Raw genomic sequence first — 22,883 nt, forward strand, 5'->3', positions numbered from 1 at the left:
GGAGGGGGTTGAGGGGGGGGAACTTACCGGTAAAGTGCGACTACCATGCAGTGCGTTGATAGCGGCCTGGGCCTCTGCGTTGCTCTGGTACTTTACAAATGCACAACCTACGTGAAATGACACACCATTAAACACGACCTCACACACACAGTGTAACAAAACTACTTCCCTTTAAAAATACATTAGAAGCCGTCTTACATCTAGTTCTTCATCAGTTACCGTGGCATCATTAAACACGGTCCACAGAACATTCATTGCTTCATCAATCACTGCCCGTAAACCACCAAACGCATCATTAGCCATGACCCATAAAACCTATTGCGACTATCAGTCATGCCTCATGCAACAAACGCAGAAAAATCTAGCGTCTGTGTTTCGACTGTCGCCGGACTTTGATTTACATGGCAAATATCATTAGCTTTGTTGTTTGTGACAATAATAATTTATATCACGTGACGGCAGTGTGCTGCCGGCTTTATTCTCAGGGTGGGACACAAGTACAAACAATCAAACAACGTCATTACCACTTTTACAGTCCTGACTGTGAGTCCAGTAGCTATCATTTTCTTACTACAGTACTTTCAAGGACACTTGACTTAAGGCTGGGTGGGAAATTGTGACAAACGAAACTGTTTTAGCCCGGATATTTTTATTCACTGGGACAAATATGAATTAATGGATGGGATTTTAAGTAGCTGGAAAATCTACGGAGGACCAAAGACGCCAAATAAATAAATAAATAAATGCACCACAGATAATGGGCAAAAAATGACCGTGCACACTTAATGACAGCTCTCTAATTTGCATAATGAGGCAGAAATGAAAAAAAAAAAAAAAAACAGAGCTATGAATGCGTTTAGGGAAATAAATTATGAAAAAAAAAGTAAAATACTACATTAATAAATGCTGTGTTAAATACGTCAATAAATAAATCTAAAAATGTACAGATTACATAAATAAAATAAAAATTAAATGTGAAAATTGTTGCAAATTAAGTCAGAAATATCAATTTATGTAGCATTAAATAAATGTATTAATTAATGCCTACATATATTTATTTTTAATTTCATTCATGCTGCATTCATTAATGTCTTCATTAAGTCATTAATTTTTTTGATTTTGACATGTTGGGTCCTCCGTATATATTTCTAGGATAATGCACTGTGCCTCCCAATGCATCTATTTAAATACAGGACATTTTAAATAACTATAATGGTTACACTTGCATGGATACAGTGTCAGCAATTAGTATATAAATGAGTAAATGACATAACAATATTTACAAGTGATTATCGGGGATGAGCAAGAGTATAATATTTAGATCTTTTAAATGTGAGGGGTTGAAACCTTGAAGGTATTTCTGAAGCAGTTCTAAACAAAACTTTTACTCAAATACATTGGAAAGAAGATTAAATGTTGAATATTACACCTGCACATGAGACCTTTTGCAGGTTATAAGACTGTAATGTGACGGAGAATGTGTAGTTCTCTATTTGGGGCAGGTTATTTTAACTTTTAGGGCGTTTATCCTGTGTCACGCCTCAGTTTTAAGCTCTCTGTTAGTATTTATAGTTTGCTTATTTAGTTCCACGTTGGACTGAACCAACTTTCATGTGTCTGCAGGTGATGTTACCTTTGCTGGTCCCATCAGGCCCGCGGAGCACCGTGCACTCCTCTATGCTCCCAAACGGCTCAAACATTTTCCTCACATCGGTGTCCGTCTGCTGTTTTCCCAGCATGCCCACAAACAGCTTCCTGTCTTCTAAGGGGAAAGAGATTGCCGAGGAGGTGGGAGGGAGAAAACAGAATAATGTGTGGGTAATGTGAGCGAGATTAAAGAGGGGGAAAAAAGAAGTTTTATGGCAGGCAGTGATAAAGAGGAGAGGGAAAGGGGAGAAGTGCCATGTCACTGTACATGCATGAATAATAGACAGCGTGTCAAGCAGGTGCAAAGTAGGGTGGGCATTAGCCTGCCGTACTTCTGAGCGCCACCAGAGTGCAGTAACATGAGCGGCACAACAAACAGCATCTGGCGGTGACTCAAATGTTTGTCACCCTCTGTGTTGTCAGAGAAGCTGCTCCGTCTGTCCCCGTCTGTGAGGGATCAGACCAGTGCTTCTGCATGTTTGAGGCCATTCACTACAAATCACGTACGGCTCACATTCCTGCACGCCGTCCGCCACGGGAACATCACAGATTTGTGGCTTTATCGTTTTTATTTCTACCAGCGGTTCAGGCTTTTTGGCCTTTTCTTTCCAGTTCATTTTACCGAGGCAGGAAAATCAGAGGCACGTCGGTCACAGCGGAACCTGCCGGTGTGTTTATTGTTCTCTTACACACAGCTTAAATGTCAGAGATAAAAATGTGGTTTGATTAGAAACACCTGCCTGTGCACCACACTGTGTGCTGATGGAAAGAACTGAATTCACCCACTGTGGTGTAGACATAAAGGACGTGTACCATGTGGAATAGGAACATTTGGTATAAATTGTCATGGAAAAGAAAAAAAGGTGTGGCTTGACAGTGGATTTTGGATATGGGAGCTTCTCGCGACCACAGTAACAGTCCGTACTGTTAATAAGTCCGAGTGTTGGCATCTTTCAGCCAAATGTGGTCAGAAAATGAAATCGATATCTCTGAGTCTGCAAATGAATTGACCCACAAAGCCTAAATTAAACATTAGCAACGGATTCCTTAAATATTCCACCCCTCACAGTATCTTATATGTGAATTTTAATCACGTAAGACACACAAATTGATGCTTTTTCTTTCAAAATGTTGAAAAGCTGAACTGGCTGACTGATCTTCAACGGGCTTTTTTTGAGGCAGACATTTTGATTTGCCACGGTGCGACGGCGGGCCCCGCCCCGCACCGACACCGGGACTCCTGAAACTGTGGCAGCGAGGTGGAATGCAGCCATCGTTAATTTTATTATCTGCGCCAAAAGTGCGGTGACGATAAGAGCCTATATTAGAAAAACGGAGGATGGACGTGAGAAGGAGATCATTTTGGATTGTGTCTCTGATATCACAGCTTCTCACAACGCAGTGGCGCAAAAGTCTGGCATCTTTCAACTCCATTTGGGCGGAAAACAAAAAGCTAGCATGCCTCTAAACAGCTACGATTAAAAGTATGGCATGCTTTACACGCTGTATGATTTATAGGTATTTGGAAATGAGCTCCTGTTTATAAAGGCGTGCTCCCAAATGTTGAAAAGTGGGTGAAACTTAACTGATTAAGTGACTGAATGATCAGATATTAGAGCAGATGGATCTTCACTGATACTCCATGGCCACTTAAGCACACAGCTTTAAACGTATGGCTGCGCACAGTTTGACAGAATCCAAGTATCTATCTATCTTTCCAGAGACTAGCTCAGTCTGAGCAAAAATCTGCATTAGGGAGGATGCAATCTTTCATATTTCCCCCACAAATCAATCATCAGCTGATATTATCTTGATTCTGGTGGCGTTTGTCCACGTCACGTTCTTGAGAAGCGTGCACAAAAGCTTCGCACACAAGTGCTTAAATGTCACTTTAAGACTCGTCGGTGCACGCTGGTGAAAAGGTGGCGTTGTTTGAACAGGTGTCGCGTGTCTCTGGGTGGGGACAGGTGTCGCTTACCCCCTCTGCTCTCGCTGTCGGCCGGCTTCACCTGGATCGGGCGGTTCATCTGGAAAGAAGCCACAGAGCCACAGGTGAGTTTAAAGCACAGGTCAAGGGTGGCTGCTCAGCACACGAAAGAGGAAATTAACAAGACTGATATTTTGGATTTTAATCAAAACTTGTGTGGATTATATGACATATTTGTGCATGTATGAATCCCCTTTTATTTTTTATTTTTTATTTTTTTGGCCAACTCTAGACCAAGGCTGACACTGATATGTGTGATATTACATTTGCAGTGTCATACTGTCTCTCTTTCCCTCTCCCCCACCTCCCCTCTCTCTCTCTCTCTCTCTCTCTGTCCCTCTTCCTGAGTCTCTCTCTCAGAATCTGCTCTAATCCCGCCGTCTATCGTTCCCTCTCCCCCTATCACACAAAACCAGGAAAAGCACACACCCACGCGGGATTGGGGAAGTGATAAGATTAAGAACACTCGCCAGCTAATCTGGATTAGAGGAGCACACAGCGTCAGGGTAGTGGGAGACTCTGAGCCTGACAGAGAGGCCGAGACATAGGAAGGCAAAATAAAAAAAATAAAAAACAAAGAATAAAAAGGAGAGAACACGCTATATGAGAAGGATTAACCTTTTCATAATTCATCAAAAGACTAGCTGATGAAATCTTTACCTCTCCATTGTCCTCTCACTATTTAACCAAACCCCCTATATGAAAAGTGCACACATGAGTGCCTCGGCTGGCAGCTGGTCTTTCAAATGTATAGAGCAGGAAAATGGTGAAAAGAGGTATTGAATGAGGAAAAAAAGAATTAACAAGAGGAGCTGGATTGAGAGGGATTGAGGGGAAGGAGCATATGGAGGTGAGGAGGGAGGTGAGGGATGTGTGTGTGTGTGTGTGTGGGTGAAGGAGGAGGGGAGGAGGGGGGGTGATGAGTCGAGGCGCAAGCGGCGGAGTGACACTCTGTTAACTCTGGCTTAATGAAGGTCTTAATTATGGAGCTGGTGACATTTCAGCCAGTCACTGAACCCGTGTCACTGATTGATCCGCCGTGATCGGTCACCGGGAGACACTATCGATCGGTGCCGCGGTCGCGCTCCGCCAGCCGGGGCGGCCTCGCATGAGCAAACATCATCGCCGCCACCTTGCTGAACCAGCCGGCTGAAATACCACCGGCACCTGCTGCAGAGGCCTCCCGTGCCTCCTCACCGGGACCGTCCAATTGATTGCACCAATTAATAGGATGATAGTGTAGATGGAGGGGCTCTAAAACCATCTTCCAATCACTCAAGCAAATGGAGGCCTGCTCCTGCAGTCAGTGAATAGTAATTTTATTTAAAATCACAGCCAAAGTTATGGTTTCACATAAGATTTGCTGCAGTGGAGATAATCTCATCATGACTGAGGCTGCTTGCAAAAATAAAATCATGTAAATCTCTCGACAAATGCCACTTATGTTATTAGATTGTCTTGCAACAGTCAAATCTTATTCAATTTGCACATCTGCGGTACAGCGCGCGACGAGAACCTGTGCAGAACAAGTACAACCTTACTCATCTGCATTTTCTACATTCACTCCTGCCACACATGACATTTTGTTCTCTTGTCTCATTCTCTACATGTTGTGCAGTAGCCATGTTTAGATTAATCAGACAGTTCTGCCTCTCTTTATGTCACATTTATTCAATTCACGATGCTCGCCCGGCTTATTTTATTTGATTAATTCAACAGTGTGCTGTAAAGTTATGTAAAAAAGGTATATAATGATGGAGAAACCCTGAGAGAAGTTACCCATAGGTTTCCTAAATTACGGTTGTGAAGCTCAGTGTGGTGGCTCCGGTTTGCGCCATCTTGGCATCACCCGACTCCACTTAACTCCCGGCTAATTCAAAAACGGTCAAAGAGGTGAAGAATTAGTGGAGCTGAGGTCGGTAGGTGTGACGCCTACACAGCTAGCAACCTGTGCGGTCACCCACCTGTCACTCAGACCGACCATTAACTATGCATAACTTTGATCCTCGGTATAATTTAAGCCGTACATAAAAATTCGCTCCCAGATGTTTTAAAATTAAGGTCTATGGGGGTTGACTTGCTTTTGGGGCTAGCCTCGAGTGGTCATTTGAGGAACTGCACTCCATTATGTAGTCCTGAAGGCTGCTGCTTGAATTTATTTATCAATTTTAAAGGGGAACTACTGTTTTTTTACAACCTGGACCTTATTTCTGGTATAAAATACGATCGTTTACTCACCCATATAACTTTTATGTAATTCGTAGTCATTTGGGGGATATTTAGATCTGCGTATATCCATATAGTGGGAGTGACTGGGGCACCGCAACACAGCCTCTAAATAACGCATTATGGTTCATCCACAACCTCAGAATTGGAAAAATATTCAGCCATGTTGCAAAAAAATAGCAGTAACAAATTACAGGTAAACAAGCAGACCATCGCGGGTGCCTGCGGCGCTCAGAGATGACATCATCCAGGTCAGAAGACATCATCCGGGATCTGTAGGTCAATCTACAGACTCCGGATGATGATAACAGGTAACTCCAGATTCAACGGGGAATAGCATTAGCGTATGATAACAACATACTGGTGAAATGAACGAGTTTCGTGGCAGATAATGCGTTATTTAGAGGCTGCGTTTCGGTGCCCCAGTCACTCCCACTATATGGATATACAAAGATCTAAATATCTCCCGAACGACTGGAAATTACACAAAAGTTAAATGGGTGAGTAAATGATCGTATTTTATGCCAGAAATAAGGTCCAGGTTGTAAAAAACAGTAGTTCCCCTTTAACTATAACAGGTTAGAAATGGTGGGTAAATAGAATCAAATCAGGCAGCTTTAAACCAATACAATTTATGCTAATGGTTATATATGTGTCTTTTTTTCCTTTTATTGATATGACGTTGAAGGTCATAGTTAATTTGAGTGACAGGCGTGTGCCCTCTCAGGTCACTAGCTGTCAACTTAGGCGTCCAACCTACGAACCTCAGCTCCGCTAACGATTCACCTCTTTGATCATTTTTAAATTAGCCCAGAGGTAGGTGGAGTTAGGATAATGCCAAGATGGCGCTAACCAAATCCACAACACTGAGCTTCCAAACCTCTATTAAGGAGTGTAAAACATTTTTAACATAACTATTGAACGATTAAAACAAGCCGAGTGAGCATGCAATTGAACAAATGTGACATTTAGAGAGACAAAATTGTCAAATTCAAATCTAAACATCAAAAGCATACAGGCCTATGTTCAAAAAATACAAGTTAATGTTTAAATAACTCTTCAGACACACAAAGAGACTCTTCAGATCTATGATAAAACACTGATCAGAAACAAATGAGGTTACTTTTCAAAAAGATAATACATCTAAGACTCGAGTTAGCCGGTGCTACAAACTCCTGACTTTAGTTAATGTGTCATCTTTGACTGACAGCAGGTTTGAATGACGCTTTTAAATTAAATAAACAAATCCCACGGCTCATATTTGACAGCGTGAAGACAAACAGCGAAGGCCGAGCTGGTGGTGACGGGGCGAAGCTCAGCAGATGGCTCAGGAGATTGGAATTAGAATATACAAGAGGGAAAACAGCGAGAAGTGGAGGCCATCAAGGCTGTGCCACTTCAGATCGGCACGGCAACAGGCCCCGCTGCTCTGACGAAGACCAGTGCTCGCGTGGCCATCGCCATGACAACCCCGGCGATGATGAGGACCCCACATCAGGTAAACAAGGTTGCCCCGAACGACGCGCGGAAGAGGCGGATGAGAAACAAACGAGGAGGACAAAGGGTGCTTCTAGGTCAAGAGATAGGAGGGATTAGGTGAGTGAGGGAGGATGGGAGGATGGGAGACGGGGGAGACAAAGCAGGGGAAGGAAAAATGAAAGACACAGAAACATATGTAAGAGTGAAAGAAAGATGGAGGGAGCGTTTGTGCCTGTTGAATGTTGGCGCTGCCTCGAGAGCAGATGCAGAAGCAGGGAGAAAAATATCTCCCTCTAAGCCTCAACCACTAACAGACACTTTACAGTAATTTGCTCTCTCCCCTCCTCCTCCTGTTGCTCCCCTCCCCTCCCCTTTCTCTCTTAGGCTTGTTTACAAAAACAGTCCCATACTGAGCACAGACAACACACGAGCAAAAACCTGCCTGATCAACAGCCCCATTTTAATGTGCTTTTTGCTTTCTCTCTTTTTTTTTTTTTTAGCTATTTGATTTCTCTTCCTCCCCCTGCGCGCCATCTACAAACACACGGCGCACACATTATATACAATCATCCTCCGACTAAACACACACCACTCTGTCTGCTCCCATCGGTCACGGCGACATGAGCACGCATCTACACATACTTAATCTTTTCTTTCTGCGATGCCGCGGGGGGATTTCACTCGGATTATGAGATATTAAATCCATAGATTATCCAATCAAATTACAGCTCAACCCCTTCACCATAATGCGTGACCCCCCCACCCCTCCCCGTGTCATCAATACACTCAGAGGAGGTGGCACTTTCCCTGATGTATGAACAAACGCGGTTTAGATAGGGGACTGTTTGCAGTCTGAGCTGAGCAAAGCATACTGATAATGACATTTTTTCTCGCCCTTTCTATTATGACCCACAAAGCAGATGGTAATCTCTGTACTCTCAGTGCAGCCAGTGTTGTTACGTCTATACTGTAGTCCGCCGCCGCGTGAAAGTGACACATTTCTGCCGCCTGTTTTCTCTCCAATTTCAATCCATTCTGCTTGTCCGCCCTAAAAAGCAGCCCGCTCTGAATGGTAAATATATCAGCGGAGACCATCACCCCTGCTCTTTCAAGAACATTTACAGCGGGGAGGCAGAGCTGGAGGGGGGAGGGGGGTGGGGTGGGGTGGGGAGGGAGGGAGGGAGGGAGGTGTAGCTGGGTGGGGCGGGGGAGAGTGGGAGGGGGGGGGGGGGGCACAAAGACAATTTTCCGTCTTCGCCTCCCCTCCGCTCCATCACACAGCGCTGGTCATTGCATCGTGCCGGTCGCCTAGCAACCTGGCATCCCTCGTCCCCGCCGTCTCCAGGCAACGAGACCTGCGACCGTAATCAACCTACCACCTCCCGCCTCCCCCTCCTCCTCCTCTCTCTCTCTCTCCCTCTCTCTCTCTCTATGTGTGCTCCGTTCCTCTAGCATCTCTCCCTCGCTCTTCTCCATCCACCTCCTCGTCGCAAATGCACTTACGCCGAGACGCACTTGTGAATTCACCCGGGGGAGAAGAAGAAACACAGGTGGAAATTGGTATATTCACAGCCACACACACAAGGAAGGAAAAAAAAAAAAAAAAAAAGGAGGGAAAGAAAAAAGAAAATGAGATTAATAGAAGCAGACGATTGTGCGCTCACAAAGAATTGGAACAAAGCAACAGAGGCTGGGACACAAAAACAAAAAAACAGAGACACACTCTTTATGTTAACACACGTGGATGCACACACACACACACACAGGGGGCGGTCAGGCACAAAAAAAGCAGAGAGAAACTCAACCTTCCCCCAGAATTCAGCCGCTAAATCAATCAAACACAAAGAGACTGACAAGCACGACGCTGGTACAGTTCAATAATATTTAATCAATGCCCCCGGTCTTCAGTGTCAAAGCTTCCCGGTGTCGTCCCCTGCTCTTACAGGGTTCACCGGTCTGTCCAGCGCTAAGGCGAAACTGACAGTTCCTGAAGCTGACATTCAGCCGTTTTGTCAGACAGCCAACGAAAACCCTTCAAAGTGGGGGGAACGGAATATCAAAGAGTAAAATTTCTAACAACACCCCAGTTGACTCTCAATTGTTTCGTCTCTTCCGGCTGTTAAATATTCATGTCAAGTGTTGTTTGACTCGATTCAGTGGAGCAGAGGGGGGAAAGAACTGAATCATGCACAGATTTCGATGTGTGTGTGTGTGTGGTTGTGTGTGTGTGTGCAGATAGGGCACTTGTCCCACTTCCTTTTTACCTTTTTTTTTTAATTTACACTCTAACTCCACTACAGTAAATGCATCTCGATCACAGGATAACCAGTCCTGCACCTTCTAAACTTCCAAAGAGTCTAATGAGCCCTTCTCTACTTTTGTGTTCATCCACCACACACACACACACACACACACTCCCTACCAACCACCCCCCACCCCAAAAAACACACTATTTCTCAGTAACAGATGTCTGCATTTAAGCTGATAAACACACTGCCTCAATGCACCTCCACCCCCCTCCACCCTCTCTGCCACCCACTGTTCATTATGTCAAACTTTCATTCATTTCTTCCTCCCCTCCCCCCCGACTCTCCCGCCTTCATTTGTCCAATTTCTCTCCCAATTCACACCCATTTACCACCTCCATAAATCCAATCTGCATTCGTCATTACAGTTGCCTCGGAGTGACGTACGGAGAGGACGAGCCCTTCTTCTTCTTCTTCTTCTCACTGTTGTCACTAACGTTCATATGCATGCATATGTAAATGAATCGACGCATGAATGCATACTTAAACTCCAGATAGATTCATCAAGTGAGCACAGTCGCTCTGAGGCGCACTAATTGCTATCATCATCGCCGCCGCCGTCGTCCCTGCGACTCGCTGGCATCAAGCTGTAGGTTACATATATGGAGGCAGTGCTCTGCCTGCTTGTTGTCAGATGAAAAAAGTTGCAGGTCGCGCTCATGTTCACATCCTAACTGCATGTCTTAGACCTCGGTGGAACAAATCTCTGCGTATACTTTGTGTTTTTGGTCAGTTTCTACCAATTTATCTCCTTTTACCATAAAACTCGGGCTAAAATGAGCTTTAATAAGTCTATAAAGCTAACACGCATATAAGAGATTGTCAGCAACACCCTGCAACTACCCCTAATAACCCATGTGTGCCTACAGCATGACGTTTGCTCAGTCATTAAGCGCACAAATTGCAGCATTATGCACTACTTCCTATCTCATATCCTGCGTAAAAAGCCCGGGCTATATTTAGCATACGCAATTTTTTTTTTTTCAGACTATTGATAAAACCCCTCCGTCGGCTCCGTCTGAGTCCTTACGTCTGAGTAAATGTCAGGCTTAGTCAGATGTTCCACTCAAAGAGGGCTCCTTCCCCTCGTATGGGCAGCTTAGACGCAAGAAGGCCTCGCACACAGCACAGTTTCTTTACTCCGCCGGCGCAGATAGTGAATGAAGAAACCCGAGAAGCTCTCCACAATAAACCCTGCAACTTCCACCCATCCGTCCAATCCGTCCATCCATCCATCCATATCTTTTGGATGTGTACTCTCCATGGAAACGCATGCACACGAAAGCAAACAGACAGTTACACTCACGCGCACACACACACACACACCAAAGCACATCCCTCATTAAACCGTGTTAGTGTGAACACCTGTCCTCCCTTCCCCCGCTGCACATGCAAATATACACCAACACACGCTTCCCGGCTCGGGCACAGTCTCACTATTAAATTTAGATATTATTAATTTTAGATATTAGATTTGAAACGCACAGCGAGGCATTGTTAATTCAGGCAAGCGAGCGCTGATGAGCGGCGATATATATGTCGTGGTTACGGAGGCACGTGCGAGCGTTGAAGAGCGCAAATGACAAAGTCTTGTCCTCATTGATTAGAGGAAAAGTTTGACATTTTAGAAGATGCGCTAATTAGCTTTCTTGTCGAGAGCTGATGGGAAAAGCAATACTGCTCTCGTGTCTGTACTGTTTATAGGGACTACATCGGGGAGCTGGTTAGCTTAGCTTAGCTTAGCTTAGCTTAGCTTAGCATAAGGACTGAAAATAGGGGCCATCATGGCTATATGTAACATGTTAATCTAACCGTTTCCCCCTGCTTCCACCTAGCGCTTGTGCTAAGCTAAGTTAGCCTGCAGCTGGCAAACAGAAGTAAAGTGATATTGATCTTTCCATGTAACTCCGGATCGAAAAAAAAAAAGCAATTAGGCACGCAACTGAAAATGTCACTTTCCCTTTAATCTGCATCTTTAAATGTCAAATAAATTCAGTTTAGTATCCTGGAAGAAAACTAGAAAATATGCACACGTGAAAAAAAAAAAACGCAGGAAGTGAATTTTTGCCATTTTTTCCTCGACAAACGACTCGAAAGGTTAATGGATTGTGAAAACAGTGCTGATTCGTTTTTGATTGCGTCGATTATGTCCAATCGTTTCAGCTCTGACGACCTTATTTAACGCTATTTAAAGTTGCTGAAATATGGGTTCAGTTTTGCGGGGCTGCTTTGTAAAATGGCTTCATTTAGCGCGGCATAATGTGGATGTTATTGTCTCCGTCCGAGCCTCACGGCAGCCGAGCAGGCCAGACAAATGGCCTGAGACAGAGCGGCGATAAAGCGATAAGAACAGAGGGGACACGAGTACAAGATGTCCACGTGGCAGCGCTCAGGAAGAGAATCTCTTCTGAACCTCCATTTCCACACTCTGAGCGAATCCGTTTTATTGCTGCTGCCTTTCTTTTTATTTTTTTTCTCTCACTTTCAGTCGAATGTGCTTTTTGACACTCTTCTTCTTCCCCCTCTCACTTAGAGACGGACTCTCTCACCTGAAATTAAACACAAGGCCAGGTGCCACTCTGATACAACCATCTGTTCGCCCCTGCCTGACTTCTTTCCCTTCCTTTCTTTCTTCTTTCCCATTGTTAGCAGAGACAAAAAAACGCAAATCAGTAAGACGGCGCTCCTTCTTCCCAGAAAGGGGGAAAAAAAACTGTTAATGACATCGTTCAGTTTTCTCCACATTCAAGGTGTGCTTTTATTCAAACTCTCCATTCTCAGTCCTATAATTACTATCATGTTATTCCTTTTGTATCACCCTGGCCATGAGATGCCAAAGTTAATTATTCTTTGGCAGTGCAGGTGCAATTAGATGACAATTACACCACAGCTGGTGGCAGGGGTGGGAAGCAGATCTTGTCCGTGTGGGCGTGTGTGGAGCTAATAAGATGGTTCTTTTATTATTTTTTTTCTTCCTCTTCTTCTTTTGGCAAGGGGAAGAAGGGGGGGAGGGCGGGGAAGAAGGGGGGGAGGGCGGGGAAGGACTGCGGGAACACAGGAGGTTTTAGCTTGTTCCACATGGCTCAGAGGTAAGTGGTTGTGAGGAGGGGAGCCGCTAGAGTGGAAACTCAATGGGGGAGAGGAGGTTTTAACACGGGGCACCGGGCCCTGCTGATCCCCGACGAGAGGTCAGGAAGGTCGCGCTACTGTCACACTAACAATGGGATTTCTTTTGTCGCCACCCTAATACCAGCCTGCTCCTTCTGCGTCCGTCACTTAACGCCCCGCCTGCCATTACAACAATGTCCCAGTGCTGGAGCGACGAGGTGATTGACAGAGAATGAAATGTCGAGGATTTTAATCGTCAAGTTGTTGCGTGTTTATCGGGGAAATAAACGAATGTGTGTGGGTTTGATCTTCTAATTATGTGCCGTTTGGGCCCTTGTTCCTGCTTTAGGGCTTCAATTTGTGATTATTTTACATAACGATTAAATTACTGTGTCAATAAAGTATAAAGAAAATAAAGAAAAGGCAGGTCTTGTCCTACCAAACCATACAACTCAAGTTATATTCAGTATTTCACATAAAACAAAGAAAAGCAGCAAAATCTCAATCAATTGATTTTCTGTCAATCTATTACCAGATTATATACTCACAAAATGTCAGAAATCAATGGTTCCAGTTTCTTAGATGCGTTCTATTAAATTTAATTGAACATTTTGGGCGGTTTTGGACTCTTAGTAGTACAAAGACAAAACAATTTGACTATATTATCACGGATTCTGCGAATTTACAGGCGTGTAGCGCTAATTCCCGACTAAACAAATCAATCAGCACGGAAAATAATCCTCGGTTGAAGCCCTGCATTGTTTCTTCTCCCTCCACCTCAAAAACTACAGTCATGAGCTGTCGTTCAGAAGTGGGAGGGGGGAGGGAGGGAGTGGGGGAGGAGAAAAAGAAGAAGAAAAAAAGAAGTGAATGATGTAGATTTCAACAAAAATAACCGAAAGGAAACAGGGGTAAAGCCTTGTTAGTAAAAGAGGAAGCAGCGGCAAGTCTGGGAGCACACTCTGTCTCAGTAATTCCTTGCCTTGTCGCCTTGTCTCCCATATAGCCGGTTATTATAGAGACGCGGCTGTCATGTCATATTTAGCTCTGGAAATGTCATTTGGCAGCACACCTGCTGCCTGGCTATGCTAATAAAGCTAGGTTTAACTTTGATTAGAATTCGGAGGGAGAGATGGATGGAAGGAGAGGAGGAGGAGGAAGAGGAGGAGGAGGAGGAGGAAGAGGAGTAGGAGAGAGGGAAAGATAGAGACACACCGAAAAAGAAGAGAAACATCAAAGAGAATAAGAGCTGGCAAAGTCACTCCAGCAGCAAGCCTCATAGCTGTCTCTTTCGACCCGTGACATGTTGCAAGATGACTCATGCCTTAACTGGATGGATATGTCTGGATGCATCACATATGAAACATAAGAGGGAGAGCAGCCTCTGACCTTTATTGGTGCATTTCAGCTAAAGGGGGAAGTCAACCCCACATGTCAAACTTGGTTAATTTTCCTGTGCTGCCACGTGTCCATGTGTGTCCCTGTGTGTGTGTGTGTGTGTGTAGCGTTCGAATAGCCTAGCATAGCACGCCAGTTTCTCCGTTCCCTTTTGTGTGACTCAATAAGACAACGGTAAGACACTCACCCCTGGTAGCGTCTTCTGCTCGTGCAGTGCATTCTGGGCTTTGAGGGCAGACTCGCGTGCACAGTATGTCAGGAAGGCACATCCTGGAGACGCACAAGAGGCGGAGGATCATTTTAATGCCACAGTCAGGGGACATAATGTATAATTTAGCCCCGAAGGCGTCAACATCCTGTTACAAATGTGCTTTAGTTTTATTAATATGATTTAATATTGACAACAGTTCTGGGTCAGCATTAAATTTAATCTTTAATCAGAGCCAAAACACAAAAAAACAATTCTAATTTTCAAAAGTATTTCTCCCTGTGGCAACGCAGAACTATGGGATTCTCATTATTAAATCATAATATCTGGAGACTATCCAGACACAAGCAGCCTAAATGAGTATTTAATATCACGCTGTTCCGAGCAAAATGTATGCAGCCCTGCATAATAGAGAGAGGCCTTCATTAACCTTTAGGCCTCCCACAAAACCATGAATATGCAAATGTATGCAGAATAGGTGTTATAGGTGTTAGAGGACTGATACCACCTGGCCTATACGTCTCCCCAATGACTGACAGCCCGTGTGGACGTATAAAAGCCTTTGTTTTCCGTGCTCAGATTTGCATTAGAAACGACAGTAAGGATCATTGTTTCGCTTAGATCACTTTCCCAGCTTAAGTCCATCTGTCAAACGGGATTTTGAGCGAGTGGACTTTACTTGCAGGCACATGCGAGGAGGCCGCTCGCCATGTGATGAGTAACAGTAGTTAGGGGCCGGAGCAGAAGACTGATCTTAGACAACTGCTAGGAATAAGACTGTGCGGCGTTTTACGTTATTATTGTTTAATTTTAATGTTTAATAGTGTTATTATTTAGATTTGGATTGTGTTTCTTTAAATTTGTATCAGGTAGCTGTAAATAAATGCCTCCCAGCATGCACTGGGGGCCACACACTCATGACCATTACTTTTGCTTTTGCTTTGTTGAATGATATTCAGAGCTGTTTCTAAATTTGCAGTGTTGTTGAACAGATTGCTATTCCCTTAGTAAATCTGAATTCAATAGACAAAACTAATGTCCTTTAATCCAAGAGTTTGTGTCTCTTCCTCTTGTCCTCAGTCGGTAAACTAAACTGAAATTACTCTTCATGAACAGAAATATCTCTAAAAGCATGGTAAGGTGAAAACACAACATAATAATCTTCTGTTTCTTTATAAAATCTTCATAAAAATCATTTCAATTAATATAATAGCTTAACCAGTTTTGCTAAAGGGGTTTTCTCTGACCCCAAAAGATCCTTTTTCGAGATTATTTTAATTGCATCTATGTAAAACATGTCGTATCTATGTCTAAACAGAATCGGCGTAAGGATCTAAGCCGCCCACCAACTCCTTAGATCAGTGCCACATTGGATGTGTCAAAAGCATGGAGCAGTTCAGTGACACAAGTTTGACCTCGCTCATATATTTTCTAGAAATTCACTGTTTCACTGCCAAAAGATATTCTGTCTGCACATCCTAATTGCTCCCTTACCTTTGTGCATCCCCGTGTATTTGTCCTTTATCACCGTCAACTCGTAGATCTTGCCAAACTGCTCGAAGATGGGCTTCAGGTCCTTCTCCTCCAGGTTTCGGGGTATCTGCCCGATGAAGAGCTTGATTGCGTCGGGCTCCTTCATTGAGAAGGCTGGGGAGGAATGATAACACACACACACACACACACACAAACAGAGAGAGAGAGAGATAGAGAGAGAGAGAGAGGAGGCGGTCAGGAGGAGCAGACAGGAGCCTGCAGGCTTAGATTCACACTGCACAGGAGGTGCAAACAGGAGGCCGGGAACGGAGGTGCAGATGGGAGCTGGGACTGAAATAATACTAATCGAACACCCGTAGAGACATTGTAGTGGAGACACCGTGCTAGATCTCAGCAGTCAGTGTGTCACCATAAAACACATAATAGTTATGCTGTCATATAGATTATTGCACTGAAAATGAAATACACTGACACGAAAGGCCACTCTGAACTCACCGGCCATCACATATACAGTGTGACATCTGAACAAGGCTGTAAATTGGACACTTTAAAAAGCACTGTGTGCAATTACACACATCTATTATGTAATTTTAACAAGTGAAGCTGTCATTTCGCGTTTTATTTGCATGGAAAAACACCAATTCGTTCATTAGAATGACCAAAGATGAGGTTAGGAGCTGAAAACTTTCACAATGTTGTCGTCAAATGGAAATTACGTATCAATAAAAAACGATCCACGGTGCTAAAGGTAACATTTACCCTTTGAGTAAGATGGAAATAACACTAAATTCATGTGATGTTGGAGAAATTGTGCGGTAAACACGACCTCTCCTCGTTTTGAATTGCTGTCTAGTATAAATATATATAAATAAATATATATATATTGGTAGAGAAACATGACAGTGTGTCTGTCAACACAGCTGGAGACCTGCGCTCTCTTTGTCAAGACAGCGGTGACAACAACAATGACCCCCCGAACACGATTTTACACATTTGATCAAAAAAACACTAGACAAAGAGTTTTATAAAAAATTAAATAAAAATACCTGTGGTGCTTTTTGTGGCAAAGAATCGGAGCGATCAGTAGATGCCTTCTTCTTCTTCTTCTTCTTCTTCTTCCCTCCGCTGTTATTTAGTTATTAAACCTCAGTTAGTTCATTTGTCTCGGAGCGTCTTTGAATCCTGTAACAAGTTAGGCCTGCTCCCCCCTCCTAAAACAACACTACTAACATCCAGCGACGGTCCTTTATTCGGCATGAGCGTGCTTTTCTAGATCTGCTTGTTGTTTCCCCCCCTACCTCCTCCTCCTCCTGACAGATGCTCCGTATTTTTTTTAATTTATTTATTTTTTCTCCTCCTCTCTTCCCTAATATAAAAATAAACAAATCTCTTACTGGCTTGGCTAAGCGGAGAGTGTTGATGATAGATGAATATTTAGGCTTCCTTCAGTAGACCGTGGGGAATTGGCGGTCTGGCTGGCTGGCTGTCCTCTCCCTCTCCCTGTGTGTGTGTGTCTGTACTCCTTTGACGTCGTAAGCCGGTGTCTCCCTCCCTGTCCATCTCAGCTTCCATCCCTCCCCTGGGCTGTATGAGCCGTGATGTCTGCCGCCGGGGACCGTCGCTAAATGTCTAACCTCGTGATGGCCGCAGAAACATGGAAGGTAAAAAAATATATATATTTAAAAATCGCAAACTATGAAGTCTGTGTGTAGGTAGGCCCACACTAGTGAAAACTGCTTTTTTAATATAAGAAAACTGCACTAAATCCCCCCTTCGTGACTGTTTTAGTGTTTAGTTTATGTTGAAATAGCATAAGAAGGTTTTAATTCATCTGTATGATCAATTTGTTTCTGTTATTTATCCTAAAATAAGGTTGTCAAAATAATAGAACGTGTCAATACAACACAACACAATTCAACAGTACTACAAGCCTCAGTCTTTAAAATTGAAGCACAGGTAAATCATCAGCTCTCTCAGTTATTTTAAACAAATGCTGAATATCACAACCTTCATGAAGATTTTTTAAATGCCCCACATATCCTGAATGACTAGTCACAGCCTCCATTTTTGATCCTGGTCTCTATATAGGAACGGTGTTGCAGTTTTATATTCAAGCATTCTTGCACGGACAACAAATTTGCTCTCCTCCCCTACCGGGCCCCCATTTGTAGCATTTAAATCTTATAAACAGAGCCTACATAAATTATCATTTTCCTGTTTGCTTGAGAGCTATAAATGCTCTTGTATAAATCTTTTATTTATATCCTAAGAGGCCAGAGTCCATCCCAGCTCACATCAGCCCAGAGGTGCACATATGTCTATCCACATACCGTGTATGCTCTATAGGGAGCCACACATGTAAGATCATATTTGATGGAACATGCAATAGAGTCAGCAGCTCTCATATATAAGCAATGTCTCTGGAAAGGCTTTAGTGGTCCATTATAGTTTCTAGATGGTATCTCATGCTACACATTTGCACTAAGTCTATACTCTGCCGCATAAGTGCAGCCTAGCATTCACCAGAAATGCAACTACACATCATGACAATGTGGATCGCAACAACTGTGACTGGTCTGCGTTTCCTCTCACCCACTTTTCCACTGTTAAACTGAGAGGATCATGTCGATTTTGGACCTAATAATAGATAATAAACCAGATGGTCTATTCTTCCTGCCAAGATTCAAAAATATTTTAAACGAATTTCCTTGTTCACATCTCTCGGTGGCCAGACAAGGACTGGGAAAAAAAAAAAAGCAATCCCTCCTCCTTCTACAGCTTCATGAACGAATCTCCTTTCTTTGCAAAATAAAATGTTGTTCAGCGCCAACGCGATGCCTTCATACTTCTTATATTGTGCTCTTACTGTTGTATAATGTTTCTATATTTTGTATTTATATTTTTGCCTTTCTTAACGTTGTATAGTGATTTCTATATTTTATACTTCTTTTTCTTTCTTAACTACCTAAACTGTTGACTCTGAGAGCCCTGCACAAGATTCCCAATGTGCCTGGACTGTTGGTTTATGCACAAATGGCCAAATAAAGAACCTTGAACCTTGAACCTTGGAGTCAATTCCAGTCGCCGCTCTCGGATATATGGAGCGCACACATAAAACAAAATGGTTAGTAATTGTAAAGCAACACAGCAACACACCAGCCTACAAGTACAAATGCTCATGGTGTAAGTCACATTGGTGGGCTGCAACATAAGCTTTCTGTGGATTCAACACAGAGGTATAAATAAAGCATGATTATCAGATTATAATTGATGAGAGACATTAAAATCCTGTTGAAAAAATCATTATGGTGTAATTTAGTGTCTGGAGAGACATTTTCCTCATGAAATACAATCAGAAAACACTAGGAAGTAAATCAGGCAGCAGGTGTTTACTCTTTTCGTTTTTCGTGTGGACTGATAAAACGCAGACAGCCCCTGACATCAAGAGCTGCAAATCCGCCTTTTGTTCTCGCAGTGGAGCTGGCCGTGGTGCTGAAACGTATCAACTCCTGTCACATTATCAGGGACACGCTATAGTAAAGTAAAAAAATAAATATATAAATAAATCTGATTTTGTGTTTTTAATTCAGCGACCTATTTGAAAGGACACACACACACACATACACACGCCCTCCCTGGAATCTGGGCAGCATGTAAACAATGAGCCCACATGACAGCAGGCTGCACACACCCGACACATGCGCACACGGCCACACTTCAAAGGAGTCACGATCTGGACCTGCGTGGCTCCGGCGATGGCACTGTGGTGTTTATTTAAAGCGAACCTCTGCGCGCAGACCTCTCCGCGGCCTCGGCAGTAATGCCTTTATTTCCGACTGCAGAGCATCTCCCCGGCTCGTCTCTAAATGTTAAGACTGCCATCTGCCATCAGCCGCTAAATCCTGTCTGCCGTCCGCCCTTCAGCCTCACAGTATAAGCCTATGGTGGAGGCGTGGCAGGGACTGGGTTCATCTGGCGCTGATCAAGTATACATGGGCGATATAAGGGGAACGTGATGTGTGTCATTTTCACAATGGATGGCTTTTTTTTTTTTTTTTTTTTTTTTCCCATTTATTTGTTTCACAATCTAACCAACAACGACATCTGGTGACAAGCTGCAAACACACACACGATGCCAGTTGGAGTGCTTATGACATTTACTTGTATCTGGGGGATTTAAACGTGTTTTTACGCTTTGAATAGTACACAGATAATTTAAGTTACAAGTAAAAGTCCTGCTTTAAAACACTTAGAGAGTTAAGTGCAGAACTTCCCCTTTGATGTTCCACCTAAGATTAAATTACTGGTTTATTATTACTGCATTATGAGGCCTAGATTTACTGTTGCTACGTCCAGAGATGCAGATGCAGTGTAAAAGCCCAAGTCACGTAAAGATATTTCTGTCTCTAGTGGGATCCTTGAACGCTTTTTCATAAAATAACCTAAAAGAAATATGTTGGTCACGTAAAAGCAACACAGTGCATCACTTAAAACAAGAAAGTTTGATGCACACTGCTGGAATACAGTCAAAATACTGCTCTTTAAAGTGTTTTTTATCCATTTTTTAATGTTAGAAGCCTGAAATTAAAGGAGAAATGGAGAATCTCAACCAAATGGATCAAAATTAAAGTAGTTTTATGTAAAAATCCCAAATAAATCCACCCAGAAGTGGAGACACACAGATTGTTCTTGTGTACAGTACTTGAGTAAATGCACTTAGTTATTTTCCAACACCGGATGTAATCTAATTACAGAGACGTTTCCTGGAACTTGAAATACTCCACAAACCGATCCATAGCCGTTCCTAACAATAATCGGCGGCCGAAGTTCACGAAAGGTCTTCGCGTTGTGTTTTCGCAGGGATATTTGATGCGAATCTCCAAATTTGGTTCACCGTTTTCAAACAACTGTTCCCTCTTGTGGTTGTTGAATTCTCCAACATCTTAGGCTAAACTGTAGCTGAACTATCCAGGGAGATCATTGGACAAATATAAATATTCTAGAGGTTTTTGAAGCTGCATGAGAAACTGACCTTGTGGAGACAGTAAATGGTTTTTACAGGACATAAAGCACATGGGTAGGTGCAGGATGCTGCAAATAAATAAACAACAACACTGAGTTTTATTTTGCCATGAATAATAATACTTTATTTAATAAAAAAACATGGATTTAGTGAGTGAATAATCCTGGTTGTACTTACTCAAGTGTGTCCAACCATCTGTTTCACCTCAAACAATCGGCTAAACACAAACACACAAAGAGGAGAGAGAGAGAAAGAGAGAGAATTTGAGCATTTTATTTTCTCCCAGCAGCTCGTATTGACTGATTTGATTTCCTGCTGGTGGCACTTAGTTTCTGATAATATTAAACTGGAAGCTTACTCAGCTGCTGCGGTGCATAGCCTTCATGAGAGACCGTGAAGAGCCATCACTGGGAGCCGTGCAGGATTCAAAGAGGAGAACCACCACAGCATCAAAACACACACACACACACACACACCTCCATTTCCATCAGTTAACATGTGGGAAAGGTTTCCATCACATCAGACACATCAAAGTGTGGCTCTGGATCCCTGAAGATGAAAAACAGGAGGGAGGGGGGGGAGAACAGGAAATAGGTTAAAATTCAAGGGAAAGAAGCTCTGTGCACTCAGTAAACATTATTAGTCACTTTCCCATTTCATAAACAAACAAATAAATAAATAAATAGCATATTTATTTTGGCGCACTTTAGGATTTCTGTGCAAAAATCCTACAGTGCGCCAAAATAAACACAGCATATGAAACTGGCGTTACATAATTTATTTATTTAATTTTTAATGCCACGGCTGCTGCTCCTCCTTTAACAAAGCAGCTGCCAAATAAACTGAAATCCCAACGAAACATCTGCTGACATCTGGCGACAGCTGGCTCACCTGAGCTATTTTAAACAGTAACCACTCATTATCTGTGCGCGCACCCATACGTCGACATTAAACTGCGCTGCGCTTCGATCGTGCGTAATTACGCGCGAACAGGTCCGACAGCAGAACTGCTTTTTTTTTTTTTTTTTTTTTTTTTAACTTAATCGCCTTTGTCAGATTTCTTGCTTTTCTTTTAATCTAAACGCGTAGTTCTCATTGTAAATCGACACTCTGTTCCCTAAACGAGACTAGATCTTAATTAGAACTAGTTTTAAGCGAGAGGATCCAGGAAGTCAAGTGCATCGACACCAAGATCTGTCACACTTCTGCAAATTAATAAATAAATAAGTTACAGATTACACACTGAGGTATATCACCTAATTGGATTAATGTAATGGTTCAATTAACGTTGTAACAAAAAAACGTGTTTGCAAATTAATCATTAAAGTAGAAGCCTTACTTTATGTTTAACAGTCTTGCTAATCATCTTTTAATCTTGAAGCCCTGCCTATGTGAAGTCAACTTTGTTTGGCCCCTGATCAGCTCGGCCCTCACATCGCCCTCTTTAAATAAAAAGAACATTTACAAAAGTAGATGGCTTCTACTGTGACGCGAGACATTCTCAAGGGGACGCCAGTGACTGGAAAGGAAACATGCTCGTCACATCACCAGAGATGAGTTGGTCCTCAAAGCGTTTGCTGAGGCGAGGCAGCCTCATATGAACAAACCTGACAGATTAGAAACGCTCAAGGGGAATGTTTTCTACTTTTAAGATGGTAAGCTAAAGTAAATCTTTTTCAAACTTGACTAGATTAGCGAAGAATAAGTTAAGAGGAATGGACTGGAAAATACCGGCCTCAGGTAGACGGAGATTCACAAATTTAAAACATACTAACAAACCAAAACAAGGTCAAATACGAGACTACGCTAAGTAAAACATACAGATTTGTAGGATTAATTGACTGCAGAAGCTGACCAATAAATATATTAATATGACGAGAGGGACGCACAAGTGGACCTAATTTATGTAGAGCAGAGGTTATCTTTCATTCTCAAACTATAAACTGCAGCCGCCTATAGGAAGAAGAGCAAATACCTAAAAGCTACTATATACACGTAGTAAATGCA

At 42.9% G+C, this 22,883-nt stretch overlaps 1 protein-coding gene across 5 annotated transcripts in view; it reads right to left on the bottom strand.

The window, feature by feature from the left end:
- Nucleotides 1–22,883, bottom strand: part of LOC311501592 (CUGBP Elav-like family member 3) — a 42,154-nt gene that overhangs the window by 8,619 nt on the left and 10,652 nt on the right. Inside the window, exons 2-9 of one of the 5 annotated variants that reach the window (XM_084563506.1) lie at nt 21,353–21,425; nt 21,054–21,093; nt 20,886–20,944; nt 15,854–16,006; nt 14,339–14,421; nt 3,626–3,674; nt 1,634–1,762; nt 28–107 (exon numbers count right to left, since the gene is read on the bottom strand). In XM_084563506.1, coding sequence (XP_084419632.1) covers nt 28–107; nt 1,634–1,762; nt 3,626–3,674; nt 14,339–14,421; nt 15,854–16,006; nt 20,886–20,928 — 537 coding nt within the window. In that variant the 5' untranslated portion in view covers nt 20,929–20,944; nt 21,054–21,093; nt 21,353–21,425. Of the gene's footprint in view, nt 1–27; nt 108–1,633; nt 1,763–3,625; nt 3,675–14,338; nt 14,422–15,853; nt 16,007–19,399; nt 20,945–20,972; nt 21,094–21,234; nt 21,426–22,883 lie in introns of those variants that run through there. The other 4 variants (XM_084563505.1, XM_084563507.1, XM_084563504.1 and 1 more) reach the window with 4 other exon arrangements.

This window comes from Chelon labrosus, assembly GCF_963514085.1.
Source record: "Chelon labrosus genome assembly, chromosome: 16".
NCBI classification, from domain to species: domain Eukaryota; kingdom Metazoa; phylum Chordata; class Actinopteri; order Mugiliformes; family Mugilidae; genus Chelon; species Chelon labrosus.